The sequence below is a fragment of the Meriones unguiculatus genome, chromosome 7, assembly GCF_030254825.1.
Source record: "Meriones unguiculatus strain TT.TT164.6M chromosome 7, Bangor_MerUng_6.1, whole genome shotgun sequence".
Taxonomy (NCBI): Eukaryota; Metazoa; Chordata; class Mammalia; order Rodentia; family Muridae; genus Meriones; species Meriones unguiculatus.
In genome coordinates, this window is record NC_083355.1 from 113,611,747 (window position 1) to 113,636,132 (window position 24,386).

Sequence of the window (24,386 nt, forward strand, 5' to 3'; positions counted from 1 at the left end):
CCTAATTTTGAGGCAGCCCTGGCTGTCCTAGAACTTACTATGTACAGCAGGCTGGCCTTGAGCTCAAAGATCTACTTGCTCATGCATCCTGAGCTCTGGGATTAAAGGTGCCACTATGACTGGCTATTTCATTCTTCTTTACAGCTGAATAAAACTCCATTGTGTGTGCATATGCATGTAATTTTTTTATGTGTGTGTGTGTCTGCACAGATTTGTGCATGCTACTGCACACTTGTAGCAGAGGATGACCTTGCCTTCCACCTCACACCCCTGCTAGAGCACTAGGCAAATCATAGTCAGCTCTTGCAAAGCAGTCCCATATCCCCATACTTGGGATTAAAATGAAAACATATGCTTATAATATTTCATGTTTTTAAAGAAACCAAAATTACACAATTCTTACTACCATCTCTTGTTCTCTTCTGTAATAAGTCTGGTTGGCTCACAAACTCCTGGGAGTCTTCTGTGTCTGCCTCCTATTTCACTATAGGAGAGCTGGGCTTGCAGAAACTTGGGATCTAAACACAGGACCTCCTGCTTTTGTACAGGTGGTTTACTAGCTGAGAATTTCCCCAGTCCGCTAATGTTTTCTTTATTCATTGATGGCACTCGGGCTGACTTCCTGTTTTGCTTCTGTGCCCAGCTCTGCCATGTACATGAATATGCAGGTCTCCGTGTGGTGTCCCCTGATATAGGTTCCTTTGGGTATAGACCCAGGTGTGCTTAGCTGGGTCACACGGATTCCACAGAGGATGCAGCAGTTGATACTCTCCCCAGCAGTGATTAAGCCCCTTCATTTTTGTTGTCATTTGTTTACTTGAGTTTAGCCATTCTCACTGGAGTGAGAGGGAATCTTGGAACACTTTTAATTTTAATTTTTCTCATGGAGAAGGATGCTGAGCAATATTTAAAATGTATTTACCAGTTTCTTCTCAGCATGTTTGTTGTTGGTGTGTAGGACACCGCTGATCACTGTGCGTTGCTTTTGTATCTGACTACTTTGTGAAGTCTTTGTGGTTCTCAGAGTTCCTGACGGTGTCTTTGGGGTCTTTTAAAGTACAGGATAATGTCCACAAACTGGGGTGCTTTGACTTCTTTCTGGTTTGTATTTCTTTCGTATGTTTCTCAGGCCTTCTTGCTCTTGCTAAGAGTCTAAGCACTATAGTGAATGAAAGTGATGACATGCACACTCTTGTCTTATTCCCGAGTCTTAGAGGAAATCCAGCTTTTCTCCAGTTAGCATACTGTTGGCTTTAGATTTGTCGTATATAATTCCTGTTATGTTGAGGTATGTTCTTCAATTTCATGTTTTGTTTTGTTTTCAAATCATAAAGGGACATTAAGTGTGTCAAAGGCCCTTTCTGTATCTGTTAAGATGAACCTGTGATTTATGGCTGAGTCTTTATTGCTGTAGTGCAGTTATTAATTTGCATGTGTTGAACAATCCTTGTTTTCCTGAGATGAAACCAATTTGATCATGCTATATACTTTTTTTAAAAAATTTGTGTAGAATTGGGCTTTCACATGTTTTATTAAGAAGTGTTGCATCTATGTACATTGGGAAAATTGATTGGTCTATAGTTTTCTTTTTCTGATGTGACTATCAGAATTTGGTTCTAGGTGAGTAATACTAGCTTTTACAGAGTACATTTATTATTAGTATTCTTTCCTTTCTATTTTTTATGGACTAGTTTAAAGGGGCGCTAGTTAACAATGTGGTAGAGTTCAGCAGTGAATCTGTCTGGTTCTAGCCTTTTTTTTTTTTTTTTAAAAGAAAAGACTTTATTTGCTGTTTCCGTTTTACCTCTCTTTATAGACTGTTTAAGTTGTTTGTACTAATATAATTTTTGTAGGTCACATATGTCAGGAATGTATTAATTCTTCTAGACTTGCCATCTTTTTAGAGTATATGTTTTTAAAGTATTCCCTACAGAAACCTCTCTATTTCATTAGTATCTGTGGTATGCCCTCCCCCCTTTCACCTGTAATTTTATTCACCTCTAAGCTAATTTGAATCTTGTGCCTTTTTGTTTTGTTTTGCTGTAAGGGTTTGCCAGTCTTGTTTATCTTTTCAGAGAATGAATTTTGAGTTTCATAGAGTCTTTATATTGTTCTTTAGTCTCCATTCCATTAGCTTTTACCTTGACTTTCTTTCTATCCTCTGATTTAGGACTTGTCTTGTTTTTCTAAGGCCTTGATGTATCATCAGGTTGTTTGCAGTGTCTGATTTCTCAGTGGATACTCAGAAGCCACACCTTTTCTTCACAGAAGCAGTTTGGGTCTTCAGAGGAGGGCTCCTCACCAGGCAGGGTCTTGTCTAAAGCTGTCCACAGGGGCTGAAAGTAGCTATGAGGTATGGGTGCAGCATGAGATGGGCTCTGTGGATAGATTGGGGTTCTCTGGAGAAGTGTGGGCTCCATTTGTTACCTCCTAGCCTACCAGCAAAGTTACCGAAGCTACCACAATCTAACTGTCCATTGGATGTTGTTTCTGATTGCATCATTGCCAATACAGTGAGGTAGACAAGAGGGAGATTCCGGCGGAAGTACAGACACCCAGTAGCCATGTTCCTATCTTGAGCTCCTACTGTGTGCAGGTTCTGAGCCACAGTCCTCACAGGAATCCTGCAAGGAACATCTTATTTTCTTGTAATAGCTGAGAAGCCTCTCTGTGCTCTGGGAGCAGAGCACAGGTAACCTCCTGCTGAAGAGGCAGAATGGGCGTCCCAGGCAACACTGCTGCTCTTTGGCTTCCTGTTGCCTGGTCAGGGGTGATGAGGAGAATCCTTTCCGGTGTAGCCTGAGCTCTTTCTCCCTTCACAAGCGGGCCCCTTAGTCAGGATGTTCCCTGCCAGGTGCCAGTGGTTTCCCCACACTGCCTCTAGATGGACCCAGGAGTCAAATACTCCACTCACTCTGCCACAAAGCCAGTATTCAGTAAGCATTGACTAAATGCTCTGCTATTTAATAGGTTCTAGGTAGGTGACTGTGAGCCAGCACCGGGGGATCTTAGGCTGGGAGGGGAAAATTGCCACATTTAGCAATGTGAATGAGAAAATTTTCAGTATGACAAGAGTGGGTTTATGTCCCTATAACTTCATGTTCTCGGCCCCCTGCATTAACGACCTGTCCTCCCCTCCTCCCCCACCCCCGCTGCCCTAACATCATGGTTTTAGAGCCAGATCAGTTCCCACCTTCAACCTGTTGCTCAGAGCCTTTCCCGTCAGCTTAATTTCTTTTGCTTCTTAATCCCATGGCTGGCAGGATGTTGCAGGGGCAGTAATTAGATAAAAGGATGCAGTTTGTAAAGCAGCCACTATTCTGTGTACTAAGTAAGTACATTGCCAGCCTTTTCAGGGAAACCTCCAAGCTGTTCTTGGAACTTCGAGATAGTGCATGGGGAAAAAGTCCCACTTAATAATGTTTCATCCTTTGGGTTCTGTGGCTAATAGAAACATAAACGGAGGCCGTGTCTGAATACCGTTTCTTTATGTGATTCAGAGAATCAGGACACAGCAATTATACTGTGTATGGGATTTATGAAAACATTAATGCTTGACAAGAAGAAAACATCCCAGTAACTTATTTAATTTGGAGCTGCAGGCCTGTGTGCTGACTCGTAATTCAGGCTTCCTGCACCACGTGCCAGGGCACAGGCGTGCCTTCTGCAGCCTGTCTCCTTGAGTCCTGGTCCTGCCGAAGTGGGGGCTGGGTCCGCTTACAGAGCATCTTCTTGCCTGGGGCAGGGTGCTCCACGCGGGGTTTGAACCCTGTCCAGCCAGCTCTAACCCAGTCTCTGTCCCCAGCTGCATGTAGCAGCCTCATTAGGTTTGTAGCATGTGGCAGCTGCGTGATCTGCTGGATGAGGGACACACATTTAAAAAAATTTACGTGCCGCATGCGTTCCCTTTTTTAAAAATTTTATTTCTCTTTCCCCTGAACTGACATAAAAAGGAGTCACAAGAAGCAGATGTCAAAATGACTGCTGTGCTTTGCCTCGTCAACTGGAAAAGCCACCGATTGAATTACTCCCCACACCATTCCTGTTTATGGCAGATGTGCCGAGGGGAGGGGCAGCTCGTTCTCCTGCTTTCCTGATAGCTGAAGCTCTAATTCAAAAACAAATTGAGTCCTTCAGCTGTCATGAGGTTGTTCCCTCTGATGTTTAGGGACAAACCTCATTGCTACCTCCTCATCTCTTTGCTTTCTCCTTTCCCCCAAAGCTTCTCCCTTTTATTTATTTATTTTCCCTTGCCCAGAACTCCACATTCCTCTGACAAAAGCATGCATTATTTAGAGCCTGTCGCCTCTTGAAGTTCTTTAATTACAGAATTAAACCAAAGTAATGACAGTTTAATTTGTTCTCTCATTAATTGGGATTGCTGCAGGCTGATGTGAAATGAGCGTCTTTGGAAGGCGTGAGGAATATTTGCTGACTGAATGGCGCGTGAGTAATAATAACGGGGCGCTGGGCGAAGAAGCTCTTTTGCATATGCCCATCCCCCAGGCCACCCCAGCAGCAATGCTACCTTCTCTGCCCTGCTTCTCTAGTGAACCCCAGAAAAAAAGGCCTGGGCCTGCCTGTCTATGGCTCTCTTGGCCCTGTGGGCACCACAGAGCTGTTGTCCCCAGGAAGGAGACCTCTACCCCTAGCTGGGGTTACCTGAGAGACATGTCATAGTTTGTCTTACTAAACTTTGAACATGTGGAAAGAGAACCTCCGGGGTCTCATAGTGGCTGGTGGAAGTGCCGATTTTTTTTGAAAGTGGTGGGTTCCCTTCTGGTAGACTTGAGGATGTGCCTGTGGTGAGCTCTTCAGGGGAGCTGCCCCAGGGAAGGGCAAGATAAATGTCTTTAAAGTACTGGTAAAAGTCCAAGGTCCCCATCCCAGGCTAGGCCCAGAGTAGAGCAACCACCTTTCTTGTACATGCCCGTGGGTCTGCCACACCTAGCACACCTCAGTCTGCTCTCCCACATGCTGGATGGTCATCTTTAAAGGAAGCAAGAAGCACCTCATTCTCCCTCTCTACCATGCTTTTTGGCCCACAGCTCTGTGTGTACCAACACAGATTTTGGCAGCAGTCAGGGAAGGCTGGGAAAGAGCCAAGAGCTAATTGTGGCTTCTGTGGTGCCTTTGCTGTCATTGCATTAATGTGCTCATGTACCCCCATGGCCCCGAGACAGCCAACCTTGGCAATGGGAATGGCGGCTCAGAGGGGCAGCCATTTACCCAGGCCTCATGGGTCAAGGGACAGAGCTAGGTGTCAGACCCTGAGGTATCCTGAAGAATCAGGCCTCAATGTCCTCTTTGCTGTCCTCCTATGTTCCCCTAGGGTCTGTCCATTCTTCTAGGAGTCTCCAAGTTCTGCCCTACAAGCCCTTCTGTGAAACTTTGAGTCTATTATAAATGTGTTTCTCTGCAGCAAAGTCTGACACATTTAGGATTAGAGGCTTCGGTTATATTTTATTACTGTTTGCCATTAAAAGTCATGCAAATAAGCACAAAATAAAGCAACTCATACTGTTTTGAATGCCAGATTTGCATGTTTACTGCAAGAAAAATGCTATGGAGCTCCTTAAAGGTGCTAAGAAAAATTTGCCCCAGAGACTCAGCTTTGTTCATTTGTCTGTAATGTGTGCCACGGTGGCTTTAAGAGGTTTACACACACACACACACACACACACACACACACACACACACACACACCATATTAAGGATTGAAGCTAGAGTCTTGGGCATGCTATAAGCATACCAAGCAATAGATCCCCAGCTTAAAAACAAAAACAAACAAACAAACAAACAAACAAAAAACAAACAAAAAAAACAAACTTATATAGGTCTTTTTCTTTTTCTTTTTCTTTTTCTTTTGAGACAGGGTAAGGCTCCAAGGACAAGGCAAACTGAAGGCCTAGCTGAGAATTAGCCATCTGGTAAAGCTGCCTTTCCCTGTGGAAGGTTGGAGCTGCTGGGGTTTATAATGCCTTGGTCCGGACTCCATATTGCCCTTCTGTGGTGACATGGAGGGGCCTAGGTGAGAGCAAGCTAAGGGAAGGGGTTATAAGTTGGCTGTTCAGGTAAATGATAAGGCTCCCAGAGCAGCTAAGCCTTCTGTTACTAATGAGGTCTTGTATCCTGCCTTCATCCTTGCAGGGTGAGATGGGTTAACTGTCTGGAAGAGAAGCCAGTGGGCTCCTGGGGTCCTAGGGATGTTCAGAAGTGACAGCCACTGCCAGTACATTGACAGTGGTGGTGACCAGAATCTGTACTGATGAACGACTTACCATAACTGTTAAGCAACAGTACTGCTAATGACTTACCTCAAAAAAGCAGCTTATAAACTACCCAGCAAGTAGTAATGTTTAACTGGCTCTTGTCTTAAAAAATTGGGGGGCTGTGGGGAGGAGTCGCCAACAAGGTGGCACTGCAGGTAAAGGTGCGCACTGCCAACCTTGATGAACTGAGTTCAAGCCCGAGAGCCCACATAACGGAAGGGTTCCTACAAGTTGTCCTCTGACACGTGCGCTGTGACATGTCCATATATGTACACACACGTACATGCAAAATAAATACAAAGACATTAAAAATCTAGAAGACATGAACCATACTTGAGAGCTTTGGCTGAGAGTAAATTACAGACATCATGGCTTCTACAGCTGGTGCAGGGGTTGCCCACACCTTCCCCTGTGAGACCTTCTTGCATAGCTCAGGGGCTGCTACCCATGATATCCAGCCATCCTACTTCTGTCAGTTACAGGCTGCAAGGGCACAGAAACCCATGGACATTGGTGCCCTGGATGTGTGGCCACCTGCCCTGTGACCACACCTTGTTCTTTGTGTCACTTGCTGAACTTTTATGGGAAATAGAAGTTTATGTTTCCTGAAGCCACACAGGTCAACAGATAGTTTCAGTACTTTTTCATTTCTCGGGAACTCCAGCTGATGTGTGCATAGAACCACGCGTGAGGGTCCAGCACATGTTCTTCCCAAAGGAACCCCAGGCTTGGGCATGAGCTTGGTTCTGCCCTGAGTCGGGTGAGCTGGAAGCTAGTTCCCAGCTTTCCCTTTAGATCAGAGATTATTTCTCAGGATGGATGAGGGACCAGGAGTTCTCAAAGATTGTTTTCAGTAAGGTAGCAGCTGTGCCTGTGGAGGGGGAACATGACCACCACAGTCTACGGACAGGTCAAGTGCGTGGTCTGCAGCATGAGGGTAGTAGCATGTGGATCACCACATGTGTGTGCATTCACACGTGGGAGGTGTGGGTCCCAGGTAGGAAAAGATCTGCTCTTCAGGTCTCCACAGCTCTCATGTCTCTGACTTGCTGCTGCCAGGGAGGCGGTGGACACCCTACTGGCCTTTCACAGGGGCCTAGGCTGGGGGTAATCCTTAGCCTGCTACTCCCAGGCTTGAGCACTCTAAATTTGGTGCTGCCTCAGGCAATGACTGGGTGGCACTGAGAGGGCGAGGAAGGCAGCAAAAACGGCTCTGCAGCCTAATGATTTTCAGAAACCATTTGTGAGATTGAGGTAATGTATTTCGCAGACTCAAGCAATTTACTCCTTCCCACCATGCCAAATCAGGCCATTATATCCTCTTGCTGTGTGCATGTAGCTGTTGGCATCAGGGGAAAATGGTCAAGTTCAAGGCCCCCGCCATATCTGTGTGCTCTGATTCTGGGATTGATGAGGAACAACACCTTTGAAAATGGGGTTTTATGAGCAGTAGAAGCTGTTAAGCAGTGGAAGCAGGATGACAATTTTATATTCAGTGAGATCCCAGGAAAGAACAGCGGCATAGAAGCGTGCCAAGTGGAAAGTGCTGGCGGACTCACAGCTCTTGCCTGCATGCAAGCGTTAGGCCCAGTGTTGCCCTCTGTCTCCTCAGCTGCCCAGCTGTGGAGGAAGTGGAAGTCTGTCCCAGGTGGGAAGCATGAGGACCTGGCCACCTGCCCCTGCCTGTGGCCAGCTCATTGTTTCACTTGGATAAGTGCCTCCCACTGGGAGTCCCTGCCTTGTCATCTGTGAATCGGCCCAGTCACAGCCATGTCAGAGGGTGAGATGGATTATGTGGGCTCCATTACAGATGACACAGTAGAGAAGCGGTGGGAAGGGAGAGTGTGGAGCATGCTGACTGTGGGCTCTTACCTCGACCTAGAAGGGGATGGGGGAGCATGGCCACAAAAGCCTCAGGTAGCATGGAAACATCTGTTGGGTCTTCACCCAGCCTGGGGACCTTGAGAAGGCTTTTTGGAGGAAGAAAGCTAAGAAGAGGTTGAGCAGGAGAGATGTTCTTCAAGTGAAGGGCAGGGGGTTGCAAAGGACATGGTTGGAGAAGGTGGCCTGGTGTAGAAGCCAGTCATGGGAGGTAGGGCTGCTGGGGTGGGGACTCATGTCAAGGCACCTGACAGGCTTTTGGCCTATGATGAGAACCTCTCAAGAGTTAGCAGGGGAAGATGGAATGGCTTTAGCTCAGGGCTGCTTTGCTTGCTGTGGGCTATAGACTGGGATGATAGTACCCAACAAAACACTGCTTTTAGTTGCAGGAAAATAAAATATTTCCTATTTTAATCTTTTTTGTTTGTTTGTTTGTTTGTTTGTCCTGCTTAGAACTCTTAGTTCTCAGCCCTCTGCTGCTAGGATTACAAATATGCAACTTCACTCTCAGCTCCTTCTCAACCACCCTTAAATATACATAACTTTGTGGTATGGAACATATTCACCATCTTCATCTCCTGAACTTTCTCCATCTCTGGACAAGGCAGAGGACGTTAACTACTTCACTGGGTTCTGATAAGAACCTGGTTGATTCTGGTAAGGTCCTTAAAGGCATTCAAATCATACCTGCTTACAGCATCATTGTCACTGGGAGGTGGTAAGCAAGACAGTATTTATTATTATTATTACTATTATTATTTTTCATGAGAAGAAGGTTCAGGATACAGAGCTTTAGGAAAGAGGACTAGTCACTTTCAAGACTACTGTGCCTGCCCTTGTCACCTGCTGGGGACCCTGTAACCATTCTCAAGCAAGTGTCCCTGGTGATCTCCCATACCTCAGCTTCTACTCTTGAGTACTCAGTGATGTGCTTTGCCCTTTTACATCTTCTGTTAACATTTAAAACTCCATCCTTTGTTCTGATGGTGTTGGCTAGAAGGAAAGAGTAAGTGGTTGGAATTCTCTGAAATGGATGCTCCTGTACTTCCAGATTCTGGTCAAGTTTCTCCTCAGCCCTTACTCTGGGAGACCTTCCATCTTGGGGCATTGAGAACATTTTGGGACATGGGTAGAAGGTGGTGTAAGAAGCCATTGCTCAGACCCTGCCACCTAGGTAGTGGCTGGGGTACTCTGTCCTTAGGAATTCAAGTGACATTGTCAGAGTGAGCTGGAAGCCCTGCAGGCTTCCCACGCTGTAGGAGAGCAGTGAGAGGATAAGCCTCCATGTCCTGTCTTTGGAGCAGAGAAGGTGGAACCTGCACTGGACCTGGCCCACTCTTGTGCCTGCAGTGGATTATAATTTTCTGTGCATTCCAATGGGCCTTCTTGCTATCTGTGGTGTAATAACACACTCCACAAAATAATACCCCTATTTCCTACTGTCCTAAGTATCTTTTTGGGTGTGGAGAAGATGTTTATTTAAGTAATGTGATCCTGGAGGATGTGTGGAGCAGGTGTGAGGGCAAGTGAAATGGGTAAGGTGTTGACTGAACCTCAGCACTCCTGTGTAAAACAGAAGTTTGTAAAACAGAAGTTTAAAGCTGAAAGTTAGATGTGGCTTTGGGTCATGGAGCAGGACACCTGCTGGCCTGTTCTTCTCATCACTAATAACTGTCAATTCTGCAACAATGATGTCCCCTGGAAGAACACAAAAAGCAGGCAGAAAGTAGACAGAAAGTAGCACTACTTTCCTGTGTTGGTGTGCTCTATCTATGGGCAGGCACAGTGCAGAAAAGCCAGAGAAGAGAGCTGTAGTGTTTCTGACTTAAAGAATCAGAGGCCAGAGTGGGGGCAGCCACAGCAGCTACAAAGGAAGACAGAGATTCTAGAAAGGAGGGCAGAGAGGTAGAGCCCCAGATTTGTTGTGAGATTCTGATGACTCCTTATCCCACACGTGGGGCCTAGCATACGCCGAGAGCTGATTAAGAACTGCTACCCATTCATGGGGTAGGGGTGGGCTGGGTGGAGTCTGAAAGTGCAGTGGTGCTAAGGGAGCTCCCTGTTCTCTTTTTAAAATTAATGTTCTTTGAGGGAACACAACAGAATCCAGAAGTACTATAACAGACATTTTGTATTGTTTATAGTCTACGCCAAATTACTGGGTAAAGCCAGAAACAGGAGAAAAAGAGTCCATGATGGTCCAGGTATTGAAGTTAGCTGACAAGTATTTTCAAGTGGCCATTATAGATATGCTCAGGGGCATAAAGGAAAACACCCCCAGTTGGTGGAGATGTTAAAAATACAAGTAACCAACTTGAAACACCAGCACTGAAAATTGTGCCTGACGTCAAGACCACAGCACTTAGCCACACAGGAGAGTGGGGGTGACAAGAGGACAGGGTGGTGGAGCCTATGCAGCCTAAAAACCAACGGGGAAATGGCGGTTAGGAAGAGCAGATGTCTAGGGACCTGTAGACCGTGCTGCAAGATTGATTATGTGAGCAGTGGAGGTTTCAGATGAGGTGGAAGAATAAATATGCCTCAAGTATGAAGCATTGGGAAATTCCTCAAGTCCATTTATAGGCTGAGAAGAAGACAATGTGGTGCAAACTCTCAACAGGACAGGCCTGAGGAGACCCTCATGCAGGTACATCACACTCATGTTTTTTGAAGGTTAAAGTGAAAACCTTGTCCTCAATCAGAGAAAAATGACTTTCACCTAGTGAGAGCTGTGGTAAAAATCCTCTGACTCCTCACCAGAAACAATGGTGTCTAGAGATCACGGGGCAGTACCTCCAGGGTGCTGACTGAACCCCAAACCTGTGGGTCAGTGTCCTTCAGAATGAAGGTGAAATAAGTGCATTTTGGGTAAACGAAGACTTTGAGAATTCACTGCCAGCAGGTACATAGCACTGTTTTCTAGAAGGTTTCTGGAGTGCAACTGGGTGACATCAGGGAGAATGCAGCAAGAACTAGAGGACTGGAAATATGTGTGTGTGTAGGGGTTCTGAAAGACTATTTCATCTTAGATGAAAAACACACTTTAAAGGCAGAGGGTGCTTCATTGTGTGGTCTATGACACACATAAATACAATCCACGATGCTGCAGGGTGAACAGTGGCCTTGAAGGAAGTACATTTATAGTTGCGTGCTATGCATGGAATAGGTACAGTCTTATTTGCAAGAAGGCAGCAAGACATTAAGGATGTGTATCATAATCCCCAGAGCGGCCAGTAAGAGGTAATGTAAAGAGATAGCGAAAAGGCCAGAAGCCAAGTAAGATGGAATCATAAACTATTCAGCTATGTTTAAAAAGGCAGCAGAGGAGAAAGATAAGAATAAAAAGAGATGTAAAAAGGAAACAAATAGCAAATAGAAATCTGATTCCATCAACAACTACATTAAATGAAGTAAATGAGACAATAAAAAGAGATTGTCAGAATGGATTGAAAAGTTAGACCAGATATGGCTCAGTGGTTAAGAGCTCATGAAGAGGATCTGGGTTCAGTTGCCAGCACCCAGATGGTTGCTTACACCTGCCTGTAACTCCAGCTCCAAGGGATCTGACACCTTCTTCTGGCCTCTTTGCTGCACAAACATACATGCTTGCAAAACACCCCATACATGTTTTAAAAAATATTTTTAAAAATGCATTAAAAAAGAACAAACTTACTTCTTGGGATCTATGCATTGTATGTAGTATGCCTATCCTATACTATATGGCTAAAATCTGATTATAAGTGAGCACTTACCATATGTGTCTTTCTGGGTCTGGGTTACCTCACTCAGGATGATCTTTTCTAGTTCCAACCATTTCATGATTTCCTTGTTTTTAATAGCTGAGTAGTATTCTGTATATATGCACATATGCCCATGTATGTATGCATGCTTACTCACAGTATAGTACACGTGTGGGGATCAGAGAACAAGCGGAGAGAGTTGGTTCTTTCTTTCCACGATATGAGTTCTGGGGATCAAACTTTGGTCTTCAGGCTTGGCATTGAGCACCTTTACCTGCTGAGCCATCTTGTATTTCTAAGTGTCTTGTGGAGCTCAATGCTCCTGGTTGATGACGAGGTAGAAAGATTGGGTTTATAGCCCAGTCTTCAACAAGTGAAAGCTAGCAAAATGTATAATTCAGTGGTTTTTCAGACATGAAAAAGGGCAGTATAGGCAAATGTCCCTGAGGAGGTATATCAAACGAGACAAGTGCTCAGTTGTGTCTGTCATTGCCTTGGGGAATTTTCAGGTTAGCAAAAGAGGAGAAATCCTGGTTCTGTGATGTCCCTGAATGAGGAGGTGGGATTGGGAGTCAAGTTCTGGCAGGGAATCAGGGGAGTAGTGGGCTAGAAAACTGTGCTGTCACGGAGCCTGCTGTCTCCAAGTATTTAACTATATTCTGGAATAAACTACAAAGATCTTTATAGGAATACTGAAATGGGAAACATCCGTAAAGTAAAATTTACTCTGTCCAGCATGCAAATAAAGAGTATAAAGCACTTGAAGAAGGAAGACATGAGCCGCAAAGAAGAGGAAAATTGTGCAGAGGGCCAGACACAGAAGTGGTGCAGAGCAGGAGTTAGCATGGGTCAGTAAACCCATGGTAACAAACTCCACTATGCCAGAAGAGGAAAGTATGGGCATGTTAAACAAAGAGACGTGAATGACAATACCCAGGACCAACAAAGGTGCTAATTGAGTCACATGATGGACAACTCCTGCAAGTTTTGGGGGGTTGTTGGAGTAGGAGTTGTCACAGAAGCCTTCTGTGTCTCTTTCTCAACTGTTGAGTCTATAGTCATCAACGCCACTGCAGAAGTAGCTCCCTGCCCTCTACAGTTAGGGGCAGCATGGAAGATGGACTTCCACATGGTTCCTGGTAAGTGCACAGATCACAGACATCCACATAGCCTCCTCCGTCAGCACCTGCCACGGACCTTAGCCTGGTCTCTGATGGCAGTACAGATCACAGACATCAGCATGGTCCTCTGCCACAGCATGGACCACGGACACCATCATGGCTTTCAGTAGCAGCACAGACCAAAGGCATCAACATGGCCTCTGGGGCATGGGCCATGGACACCAATATGGTCCCTACATGCAGTCCGGCCCACTGACATCATTATGGCTTCAGGTGACAGCATAGACCACAGACATCAACATGGCCCCTGGTGGCAGCATGGCCCATTGCCCATCTACATGGCTTCAGTTATCAGCACAGACATTGGACATCTATATAGCCTTTGGTGTTAACACTGACCATGGACATTGACAAGGCTCTTGGCTGTAGCAGAATCACAAAAATCCTTTTATTTAAAATGTTTGTTCTCAAGCCAGGTGTGGTGGTGCATGCCTGTAATCCTAGCACTGTCAGGGAGGCAGAGGCAAGCAGATCTCTGTGAGTTTGAGCACAGCCTGGCCTCCAGGAGAGCCATAGCTATACAGAAAAACCCTGTCTCGAAAAACAAAAAAACAAAACAAAACAAAAAAGTTTGTTCTCAAGAGTCAGAGGCAGGCAGACCTCAGTGAGTTTGAGGCCAGCTTGGTACATAGCGGGTTCTACAACAGCTCTTTGTCCTAGAACCCCCCTCAACACAAAAGCGAAACAAAAAAGAAAGAAAATGAGTGGTATTTGTATTCGAGAGAGAGAGAGAGAGAGTATGATACATGTGGTAGTCTGAGGACGTTCTTGGCTGTCAGTTCTCACCTTCCCTCTTGTTTGAGGCAGGGTCTGTTGTTGACTGTTGTGTGTGCCTGGCTAGCTGCCTGGCTGTCTTGTGTCAGGAGCACTGGGATTACACACACTATTTCTTTTACCCATGCTAGTGAGGCACGTGCTATGCCCCTAAGCCGTCTCTCTGTCTTGGAAAATCTTGAAAAGAGAAAAGACACTATATACAGAGGAACAAAGATCGATGCCAGAAGATAGAGAAGAGAAACCCAAACCACTGCAAGTGAAAACTTGATACTGACAGCATAAAAACACAACTTTCAGGGCTTGCAGCAATGGCTCAGTGGTTAGGAGCGCTGCAGGGAACCCAAGTTCAGTTCCCAGCACCTGCAGGGTGCCCCTCAGCCACGTGACTCCTGTCGTAGGGGCATGCGATGGCACCTTCCGGCCTCCTCAGGCACGAGGTGAGCATGTGGGGCCCAGGCACATGTGCGGGCAAACCCTCACACACAGGATACAAATAGAGAAAGAAGAAAAACACTAATTACAAAGCAAAAAGCAAACACAGCTCTTACCTCAGTGGGAATAATAGAGAATTTAGTATCGAGCCAAAGATGAGCATGTTCCTGGCCTGGCAACACAGATTCCCGTCACCCCAGACTTACGTTCCCACGTGACTGAATTTTTATAGGAACAATACAATCATCAGTCAAGACACTTTTCATATGCACTGACGGAACATCCCGTGGGCGGGTTACAGCAAGGTGGGGCTGAAGGCCTTGGATGCTTTCTTAGTCTTTGGGTTGGTGAAAGCTTGGTCTCTAAGACAGTCCAAAGCCTTCACCTGCTACTTGCAAGGCTGCTAGGCCACACACAAAAATGGGAAGGGTAGCCTGAGATAAATTGTAATTAGTCTCTGGATCTTTAGCTGTCTAGCCTCTTCAGTAATTGAAGCTTGAACCAGTGACCCAGCCTTGTAGAGGGCTGGGAGTGAAGTCTTTCAGGAACCTTTGCTCACAATTACCAGCAAAACATCTTAAAAAGACAAAGGCTCACTACTTTCTCAGACACCTGAAAGCTGATTGATACATGGCCAGCAAGCCTGCATTACAGGCTATTTTCATTAGGAAAGGGAGTCCTTGGGGCAGAGGGAAATGGATGCTGAGACTCTCCACCTGTCCCAGAAATGAGGCGTGCAGAATGGTGAACGTACGAGGCAATGTAAATACTTGGTTCTTACTTTAAAATTATTTTTTATGACAATTAACCATTTAAAACTGTAATGTGGCATGCCATTTATAATGTGTAACACATGATGAAAGACGGGGAAATGGGGTGCACTGTTTGCTTGTTCTTATATCATAAGGGAAGTAGGGTTGTGACTTGAGAGTGGGTCAGAATAACTTAAAGATGTGTGCTGTAAACCTTAAAGTGACCAGTAACAAGCCGAACAGAGGAAGATGTATGGTCACAGGTCCTAACAATGGGAAGTATAATGAAATAACAAAAGATCGAAAAGAAGTGCAGAGAATGAGGAAAGAAAAATAACAGGCAGGCTAAACAAAACAAACTTAAACCTTATCAAAAACAGGCGGAAAGGTCTAAACACTCCATTTAAAAGACAAAGATTGTTTGTCTGGATAGAAAGGCAACACAATTATACAGTGCCTGCAGGAAACTCACCTTAAATATAAAAACAGAGAAAGGTTAAGTTGAAAGGATGGAGGGAGATAAGCAATACTAACAGTAATAAAAGAAAGCTTGTGTGGCTGTATAAATATCAGGCAAAGCAGAGTTCAGAGCAGAAATATTACAGGGATAAAGAGAGTCATCTTAGAATAACAGGAGGGATCAGTCCATCACAGCACATCCCCCAAGGTGCACACCCCCAGACACATCGATATTTATATACACACAGAAGAGGAGCGCTCCAAAACCTGCGAAGCGGAGCTGGCAAGATGGGAGGTATAAGCAGTAAATCCCACCAATGGCTTGAAAATTTCCAGCCCTTTCTCCATGATCAGTAGATCACCTAGACAGAAAACTGCTTTCTGTGTGGAGGACTGGGACAGGACTGTCACCAGCTGGCCTGATTGACACCCGTGCGACCCTCCACATCACAGCAGCAGAGTGCAGATCCCGTTCAAGTGCGTACGGACCATCCACCAAATAACCGTGCTGCAGCCATGAAACAAATTGATCGGGACGTTCAGAGCTATTGAAATCTTGCTTTCCTAGGACAGGATTAGGTGAAAGATCAGCAATGGAGATAGCTGGGGAAGTCCCTAATATTGGGAAACTAGACATATTTCGAATGGCCAAAGGGTCTGTTAGGGATGTGGCTTGGTGTGAGAGGCCACGTCTAGTATTTGAGAGGCTTGGGTTCTCTCCCCAGCTTCACCACAGGTAGAACCACGTGGAAGGTGTTCTGAGGGAGTGTAGACAAGCACACATTGGCCCAGCAGGCTTGTAGCACCGAGTACGTGGCTTGTTAAGGGAAATTGTTCCGTGAATGCAACTTCCAGTCAAACACCAGGAAAGGCCAACCAACTAAGTCCAAATAATTAAAGAAGGACAGAGCAGAAGCACCTAAAATAGAGGGAAAGGAAGCAATAAAGAAAATCAGCTATTAAAAAAAAAAACAAAAACAACTACCCTCTTTATTTTTTGACAGTATTTTAAAAATCTGTTTAGTGTGTTTATTGCATTTCTGTCTCGCATGGAAGTGTACGTGTCATGGTATACATGTGGCAGTCCGAGGACAACTTTGAGGACAATTTTGAGGACTTGTTTTTCTCTTCCCACTAGGAGTTCTGGGGCTCGAACTTGGGTCATCAGGCTTGCATGATAAGCTCTTTTGCCTGTTGAGCTATCTCTCTGGCCCAATTTCATTTTATTTTTATTTGCTCTGCAGCCCAGACTGACCTTGAACTGCCAGTGATGCTCCTGTTTCAGTCTCCTCTGAGTGTGGAATTACAGAAGCTAGCCGCCACGCCCAGCTCAGGAGGAGGCTCTTTGAGATGAATGAATGTTATAAACCATTAGCCAGAATCAAGAACATAGAGAAAAGACACAAATTACCAATATGAGAGATGATTAGAGTGAGCTAATTATAGATGCTATGGATATTAAAAGGATACAGAGGTAATGCATGATCAGCATGTGCTAATGAATGCCACAACTTAGGTGACACGAACAATCCCCCAGAAGACCCTAATAATAAAAGCTTAACCAAGAAGAAACATATCTCACAGCTATGGAAATAATTGAATTTTTAGTTCAAACTGTTCCCATAAGGAAAACTCTAGGCCCTAATGGCTTCACTAATGAGTTCTACCAAGCATCTGAGGAGAAAGAGTATCTATCTGTTTGCTGTGGGTTGGATTGCAAGTGCCCCTTTCACCCTCAGTTTCTCTTTTGAAGTCCTAACCGCTGGTGTTTCACAACATAACCGTGTTCAGAGATGGAGTCTGTACAGAGGTAATTGTTGCAAAATGAGGCCATAGAGTGGGCTGTAGGGCTGTGACCAGTGTCCGTACGAGGGAGATCAGGAGACGGGCATACATGGAGGAAGCCTGGCATGCAGACACAAAGGTGTGTGGACATGAAGGCAGCAGCACTTAAGCATTAAGAGAAAGGTGGCAGCGGACTCTTCTCCCATAGCCCTCGAAGGGGACAAGCTCCTGTCAGTACCTTCATTCCAGAATTCCAGCCTCTGGAACAGTACCGGTGTCTGTTGGTCAAGCCACTCAGATTGGGGATGTCACATCAGTTGAACTAACCATCCTGGAACGTACAACAGGAGGAACACCTCACGACGAGCTCTCCTGACACCAAGACAAGCAAAAGATGTAATAGAAGTAAACATCCATCCAATATCTCTGATGAGCTGGCAACATTTTTTGACAGGACTTTAGCAGCTCCATCCAACTACCCACTTAAAATATGATTAAACAGGATCAGTCCCAGGAATGGGATCTTGGCTTAGGGTTTGAAGATCAATCAGTGCAGTTCTAGATGATGGAACTGTAATATTAGTGATTAACTATAAACAAAAAGCCATCGGTAAATGGATCTTGGCAATAGCTAACATTCATTCCCAATTATATATGTTAAAAACAAAACAACAAAAACCCTGACTTTCAGGGCCAGGGCAGTGACTCAACATAGATGAAAAGGCTTGCCAACCAAGCCTGATGTTTGAGTTTGATCCCCAGACTTCAGGGTTGAAGGAAAGAACCAACTTCTCATAACTGTCCTCTGACTTGTCATGGCATGCATGCTCCTGTCCTCACATGTACAGATCACTCAGTCACATACATATACATATGCACACAAAGCATGTTTAAAAAAAGACAACTTTGAGAAAATAGAAGAGAGCCTCTCTCAACTAATAAGGGCTTTCTACACTGATGGCTCTGGCAACACACTTAACTGTATGAAAGACTGGAGGGTGTGTGTGTTTGTGTGTGTTAGGGTGTTTGCCTGGCATGTGCAAGGCTCTGGGTTAAGACAGACTACTCTTGCTGAGTGACTGGGAGCAAGGGAAAGCTGTCTGCTTTCCCTATGTCTATTTGGCCTACAAGTGGGATTACAGCCAGTGCAAGAAAGCAAAGGGGGATGAAAAACTGTATTTGTAGATAACACAGGAATCTGTAGAAAAATTCCCACTGGGTTTGTAAGATAACTGATAGAACTAAAAACTGAGTTAAGGGTGCAGAATTCAAGGCCAGTGTAGAAAGCTTCTATGTCCTGGAAGCGAACAATCCAGAATTTAAAACTGCATCTACAGTAACCTCCAAACAAGAACTTGTCAGGGTCCATTTGACAAATGACATGCAAAAGCTTCATGCTACTGCTTAAAGATGCCATGGATCTAGATTTGTTACTGTGTCCTGCCCATGGGCAGCACAGCCAGCACTGCTAAAGTTTATCTCCAAAGCAGGCTGTGACTAAAGCAGGTCTGAGCTTGAAACGTCCCACGAAGGCTTCCCCTGGCTCCTGTGGACAGTTGGGCTGGTTCTGAGCCCTTGGCAAAGGAAGACACTAGCTGTGTGGGTTCCCATGGACCTGTGAGTTTGGGAGTAGTCTGGAGCAACAGGAGCTGATGAGGCAGGAGCAGCTACCGAAGCTGGATCTCACAGCAAGCATGGCCACCCCCAAAAATGTGACAATCATCGTCTCCAGGTGTGGAGATATGGGCCATTTTTACCTGATTTTTTTTTTCTGTCTTTGATAAACACATTATGGTAGAACGTGCTTATTTCCCACGTAACTGGAGAAACAACCCCACAGTGATTCCTAGAGGACTTTCCTTTTTTTTTTTTACACACTTCTGTAGAGTTTGAATACTTTCTAAGGGGGGATTCCATTTCTCTTAACACAAGGAACGGGGCCTATGAACTAACTGGCTCAGTGGGTAAAGGCACTTGATGCCCAAGTCCAGCCACTTGAGTTTGGTCCCTGGAATCCTTGTTGGAATGAAACAATTGTATCCTCAAAGTTGTCCTCTGGCCTCCACACATTTGTGGGCATGCTCGTGGCCCCTCGCAATAATGATGATAAGTTAAATAAAATAAAAACAAAACTCAAGCCAAAAGGCAATCAGGAGTGTGGCCTGAGGCTGAAGCAGCAGGCTGGATAGTCTTTGGAGAGAGCCCAAAAAGCTGTTACGGCTGTGGTGGGACCCGGGATGAAGACACCCAACTGTACTGCATTTTACTCATCATGTTCTTGTCAAATCTGTGACTTCGGCTGGACACACAAACAGTGCTAATAATTGTAGTTAATACATGGAGTCATCTCAGAACATTCAACAGGAGACTGAGCTCCTTAATTCCAGGAAGGCAGTTTGGGATCTCTAATTACTTGGTTGAAAAAAGGCAGACACTCTGGGCTGCGGCAGTGGTTGGGAATTAATCTTTAAAGCCTGACAGTGAACATTCAATTCAATTAGGGAGAGCAATTGGCAAAGATTCTCTCGCCCTCGCCCTCAGTAGCATGCTGGGACTGACTGGTCCTTACGGATTCTGTTCCTGCTGTCAGCAGTGCGTCATCACACAGGTGTTCAGCTGTGTTCCCAGGGGCTGTCACACCTTAGACTCAGCTGTGTGTCTCCTTAAACCCAGGCCCATTAGACATCACTGCCCAAGAAGCCCAGCACTCTGTGCTGCCCTTTTGATCCAGGCACCATGGAGTCTGAGCTATCTTCTACCTTTTTCCTTTCACCCCTCCCACGTTCCCTACTTCCTCTATCTGTCCCTCATCCTTCCCTGCCTTCTCTCTTTCATCTTTTCTACCCTCTCCTTTTTCTTCTCCCTTCTCACTAACCCAACATCTTACTGCACATCGTGAAAGGTTTAGAAGTAGGCCTGGCTTATACTCAGACCTTCTATAATTCTAAGGGTAGGGACTTGCCTGGCTTCCCTTCTCATCGCCTGCTTCCTTCACGAAGTGCTGAGCTCTGGCCTTGCCATCCAGCTTGCTTCCAGAGCTGGCCATCCCCCTTCATGCTCAGGCCAAGGTGTCCTGGTCTCTCTGGCCTCTTTACTCCATGAACTTCGGACTCCTATATGGACCCTCTGCACTGCTGCCGCCTCTGTCCCAAATTTCTGCCTAAGCCTCACTCTGTCTCCCTGTATCTTCTTCCTGTGGGGCAGCTAACAGGGTCCTGTAGGCTGGAGCCAGGAAGCCTTGGGCACCTCCTCAGGAGGCCCTGGATATTCTACTGCCCATAGAGACACTCTCTGACCACATCCTGCTCACCTATCTGGCCAGACTGGCCTTTGTGCTGTTGCATACTCTGGCAGAACTCTTCTGTCACCCTTCAGTCCTTCGAGTGGCCTAACATGACCACCCCCTCAACTCCTTTTCTTGACCCTTCCTTTGCTGACTTTGGAACATCAGTCTTGGTGCCTGGTACACTCTATTCTGCTGGTTGTGTAGGACCTATCTTCCTGACAGCTCTTGGAAGGCAAGAGTTTTGATTCTGGCTGTGCCCCTGTCAACAGTGCCTGGCTAGCTAGCAAGCAGTTAGGGATGTTTCTTGAATGAATAAGTGAAAAAGTTTTACATGGGAAAACATTTGGACACCATTGCTTCAGAGCTGCCTCTTCCTTCCCATCTGCTCCTCCCACCTGCCACTCAACCTCTCAATGGAAATACTGAGCCATGCTCACAGCTCCTGGGAGTTCTAGAAGTGACAGCCATCCTGAGCTTGTTTTTAGGGTCTGCAAATTCATAAATGAACAAGATAACAATGTTTTGTGTGTATGTGTTTGTGTGTGTGCACACGCGTACCATAACAACAGCAAACAAATAAAAATTATGGTGGCTTGGTGGCGGCTCACACCTTTAACCCCAGGACTCAGGAGGTAGAGGCAGGAGGATCTCTGTGAGTTTGGGGCCAGCCTGGTCTACAGAGTTAGTTCTAGGACAACCAAGGCTACACAAAGAAACCCAGTCTTGAAAAAAAAAACAAAAAAACAAAACAAACCAACCCATGGTGAAATGTCACAGACTTTAGCACAGTAGCCAGGGTTAGGTGTATAGTCTGTGCTGCCGGGCGCCCTTGCCTGCACTCACCCTCCTCTCTTACTTCACCCACACGCTGCTCCCCAGCTCCTGGCAGCAGCCTTTCTGTTTCCTGCCTGGGGTTCTGACTACTCGGGAAACACCATGAAGGGAAACTGTACAGGATTCATCCTTTTGTGTCCAGCCTGTCCCACTGAGGACAGTGTCATCGAGGCTGCCCCAGGCTGCAGCAGCTGTCGCGGGGCACCGTGTAAGAGGCACGCCGCTGTGTGCACGACCTGCGTTTTGTTTACTCTCTCACCTGTCTGTGGGCAGTGGTTTCCTTCCACCCTCTGTCCACATGAATAAAGGCACAACTTCATTGAGCCCGCAGGACCAGATGTTGGGATTTATTCTCAGAAGTGGGGGTGCTAGGTTGTGGGGTAACCCAACAGCTTCCTGAGAAACCCCAAGCTGCAGCCTGTCATAGATGCCTTAGCTCACCTTCCTGCCAGCAGTGTAGGGGGTTCTGATTTCTCTGCACCATGCCAACACTTGTTATCTTTGTTTTGGTTTTTTCTTTTTTTTTTTATACCAGCCAGCCTAATTAACATGATGCTGTAGTTCACGCTTCTTAGAAAATGACATACTTTGTAAATGTGGTTTGTCCTATATCCTCGGGGTTGGCTTCTTACTGTCTAACCATGTGAAACTGAAGAATTTTACTTGCTTGGTGAATTTTGCTATTAACATCATACTTGTAGGCTGGAGAGATGGCTCAGAGGTTAAGAGCACTGGCTGTTCTTCCAAAGGTCCTGAGTTCAATTCCCAGCAACCACATGGTGGCTCACAACCATATATAATGAGATCCGATGCCCTCTTCTGACCTGCTGGCACACATGCAGACAGAATACTGTATAATAAATAAATAAATAAATAAATCTTAAAAACAAAACAAAACAAAACAAAACAAAACATTGTACTTGTATGTGATTCTGAAGAAGCAGCCACTTTCTGTGCACCCTGTTGCCCTGCCACGAATCCTTGCTCCACTCACCAATCTTCTGGCTGCTTCTCCTTTTATTTCTGTGTTTGTTTGTTTATTTTGTTGTTTTTGTTGTTTTCCAGACAGGGTTTCTCTGTGTAGTCCTGGCTGTGTTGGACCAGGCTGGCTTCAAACTCCTGGTGATCCACCTGTCTCTGGCTCTGACTCCCAGTGTGTGTTTTTGACATAACTACTGCTCCTGCTTGGTTTTATTCTTTTCAATTTGAGACTGAGCTATTGACCTCTGATATGAAAGAAAGGAGCAGGGGTCCCTCCCCACATCTGTGAAGGCTTCTATGACCTCTTGTTTGCTTAAGCTTAGACATTTACATAGTTACAGGAAATCCCTCAGAACCCTAGCTGCATTTTGAGAGTCTTTGGGCCCTGGTAGGTAGAGTTAGCGCCCTTCACTGGGAGCAGGTCTGTGGAAATGACTGTGCTGCTTGTTTGAGCTTTTCTCTCACTAAGGAAAATGAAGTATGGTTTCTTGGTGCCGGTGAATCTTACAGCCAACATGCCCCACTGCTGTGTGTGCTGCATACCTTCCCCCCCTGCTTCCACCCTCCCCCAGCCTCACACCCATCTCGGGTGGTGCCTTTATCTCCCATTCATGGAGAGGAGACCGAGGACCCAGTGAGGTGGAACCACTGGATGTGTCACCTGACCAGCAAGATGCAGTGTCAAGGAGAGACGCTCACAGCCTGCCCCTCCACCTGCCCTGACAGTGAGCAGGACCAGCTCTGAGCCCCTCTATCAGGCCTGCCAGCTGTAGTAATACATCTCTTCTGCCTGGGCTCTTAAACCATGTGTAGGAGTCAGCTGTGTACTGGACATGCTCTGGGGAAACCCCACTCCTTCACAGGGAGCCAGGATGAAGGGGAGGGGGGGTACCTCTCTCCTAAGAAGAAGAAGCACAATGGCCCAGCCCCTGAGTCTGGGTCTCAGTTGTAAAGAGCTCCCTTGCCTGTAGCCTAAGCATGTGCTCTGTCTGTCTCAGGATAGGTAGCAGGCTATAAGACATGGGCAGGACTGTGACATGCCTGTGCTCAGTAGGTAGGAGCACATGTGAAAGTTGGGTGAAGACAGGAAATGCTGTTTCCTTAGGCCCAGAAAAAGGACACCTGTGCATTTCTATGAGGAAAAGCGCTTCTAGCTGCTATTTTGATGTCAGTTAATAGGAACCCAGTTTCCCGGGAGTCCCCTGCTGACCTGGAGCCCAGGCCTTCATCACAGTGTCTGGTGCTGCCTGTTTGTGTTTCCCTTGCAGGTGTGGAATGCCGTGGACTCGGGACACTGCCTGCAGACCTACTCTGTGCACAGTGAGGCGGTAAGGGCTGCTCGCTGGTCTCCCTGTGGCCGGCGCATCCTCAGTGGTGGTTTCGACTTTGCCCTGCACCTAACAGATCTGGAAACAGGTGTGTCCTGATGTCCCAACTGGCCCAGGTTAACTGGCAGCCCTCTCACTGGGGAAGCCTCTCCAGAGGGTCCTGACTGCAAGCTAGTCATGGTGATGATGTGGCAGGGGCTTCAGGACAGACTCATTTCCCTGACAGCCGTGCAGATCATTTGCCAGTGGCATCACAGCTGTCTTCATAGCACTGGAATCAGTCCTCTGCCAGTCAGCAAAGGACAGAGCCAAGGTTGTCTCAGCACCAGGCTGCAGGGCCAGATAACGAGGCAGCTTTTTAATCAACTTCTGCTGGGTAATTGGGACCAAAATATCACGGTGTCCTTTGGTTGGCATCGGTTTAGAATTCCTGTCAGTCTGTGCAGTGGAACTAAGTTCCATAATCTTCAGAGGGGCCCTTCCCAGTTTGTATTGAGAGGGAAGGAGTGGTGGTGGAGTGAAGGGAGATTCATGTAGCTATATCCTCAGGAGCCCGCCATCAGGTAGGGAAGGCAGTTGGAAATCTCCTTCTGGCTGTCAGCAGCAATGGGTACCATTTTCCAGATGCCTGACAAGTTAGGGACTCAGATGACTGATGGCAAGCCTGGGACAGCTGTG

At 46.1% G+C, this 24,386-nt stretch overlaps 1 protein-coding gene across 3 annotated transcripts in view; it reads left to right on the plus strand.

The window, feature by feature from the left end:
* Window positions 1–24,386, plus strand: part of Wdr25 (WD repeat domain 25) — a 131,079-nt gene that overhangs the window by 57,135 nt on the left and 49,558 nt on the right. For 2 of the 3 annotated variants that reach the window (XM_021642584.2, XM_060388169.1), the window contains exon 3: window positions 23,649–23,796. The exons of the other annotated variant lie outside the window; for it this stretch is intronic. In XM_021642584.2, coding sequence (XP_021498259.2) covers window positions 23,649–23,796 — 148 coding nt within the window. The remainder of the gene's footprint in view (window positions 1–23,648; window positions 23,797–24,386) is intronic. 3 annotated transcript variants of the gene reach the window in all.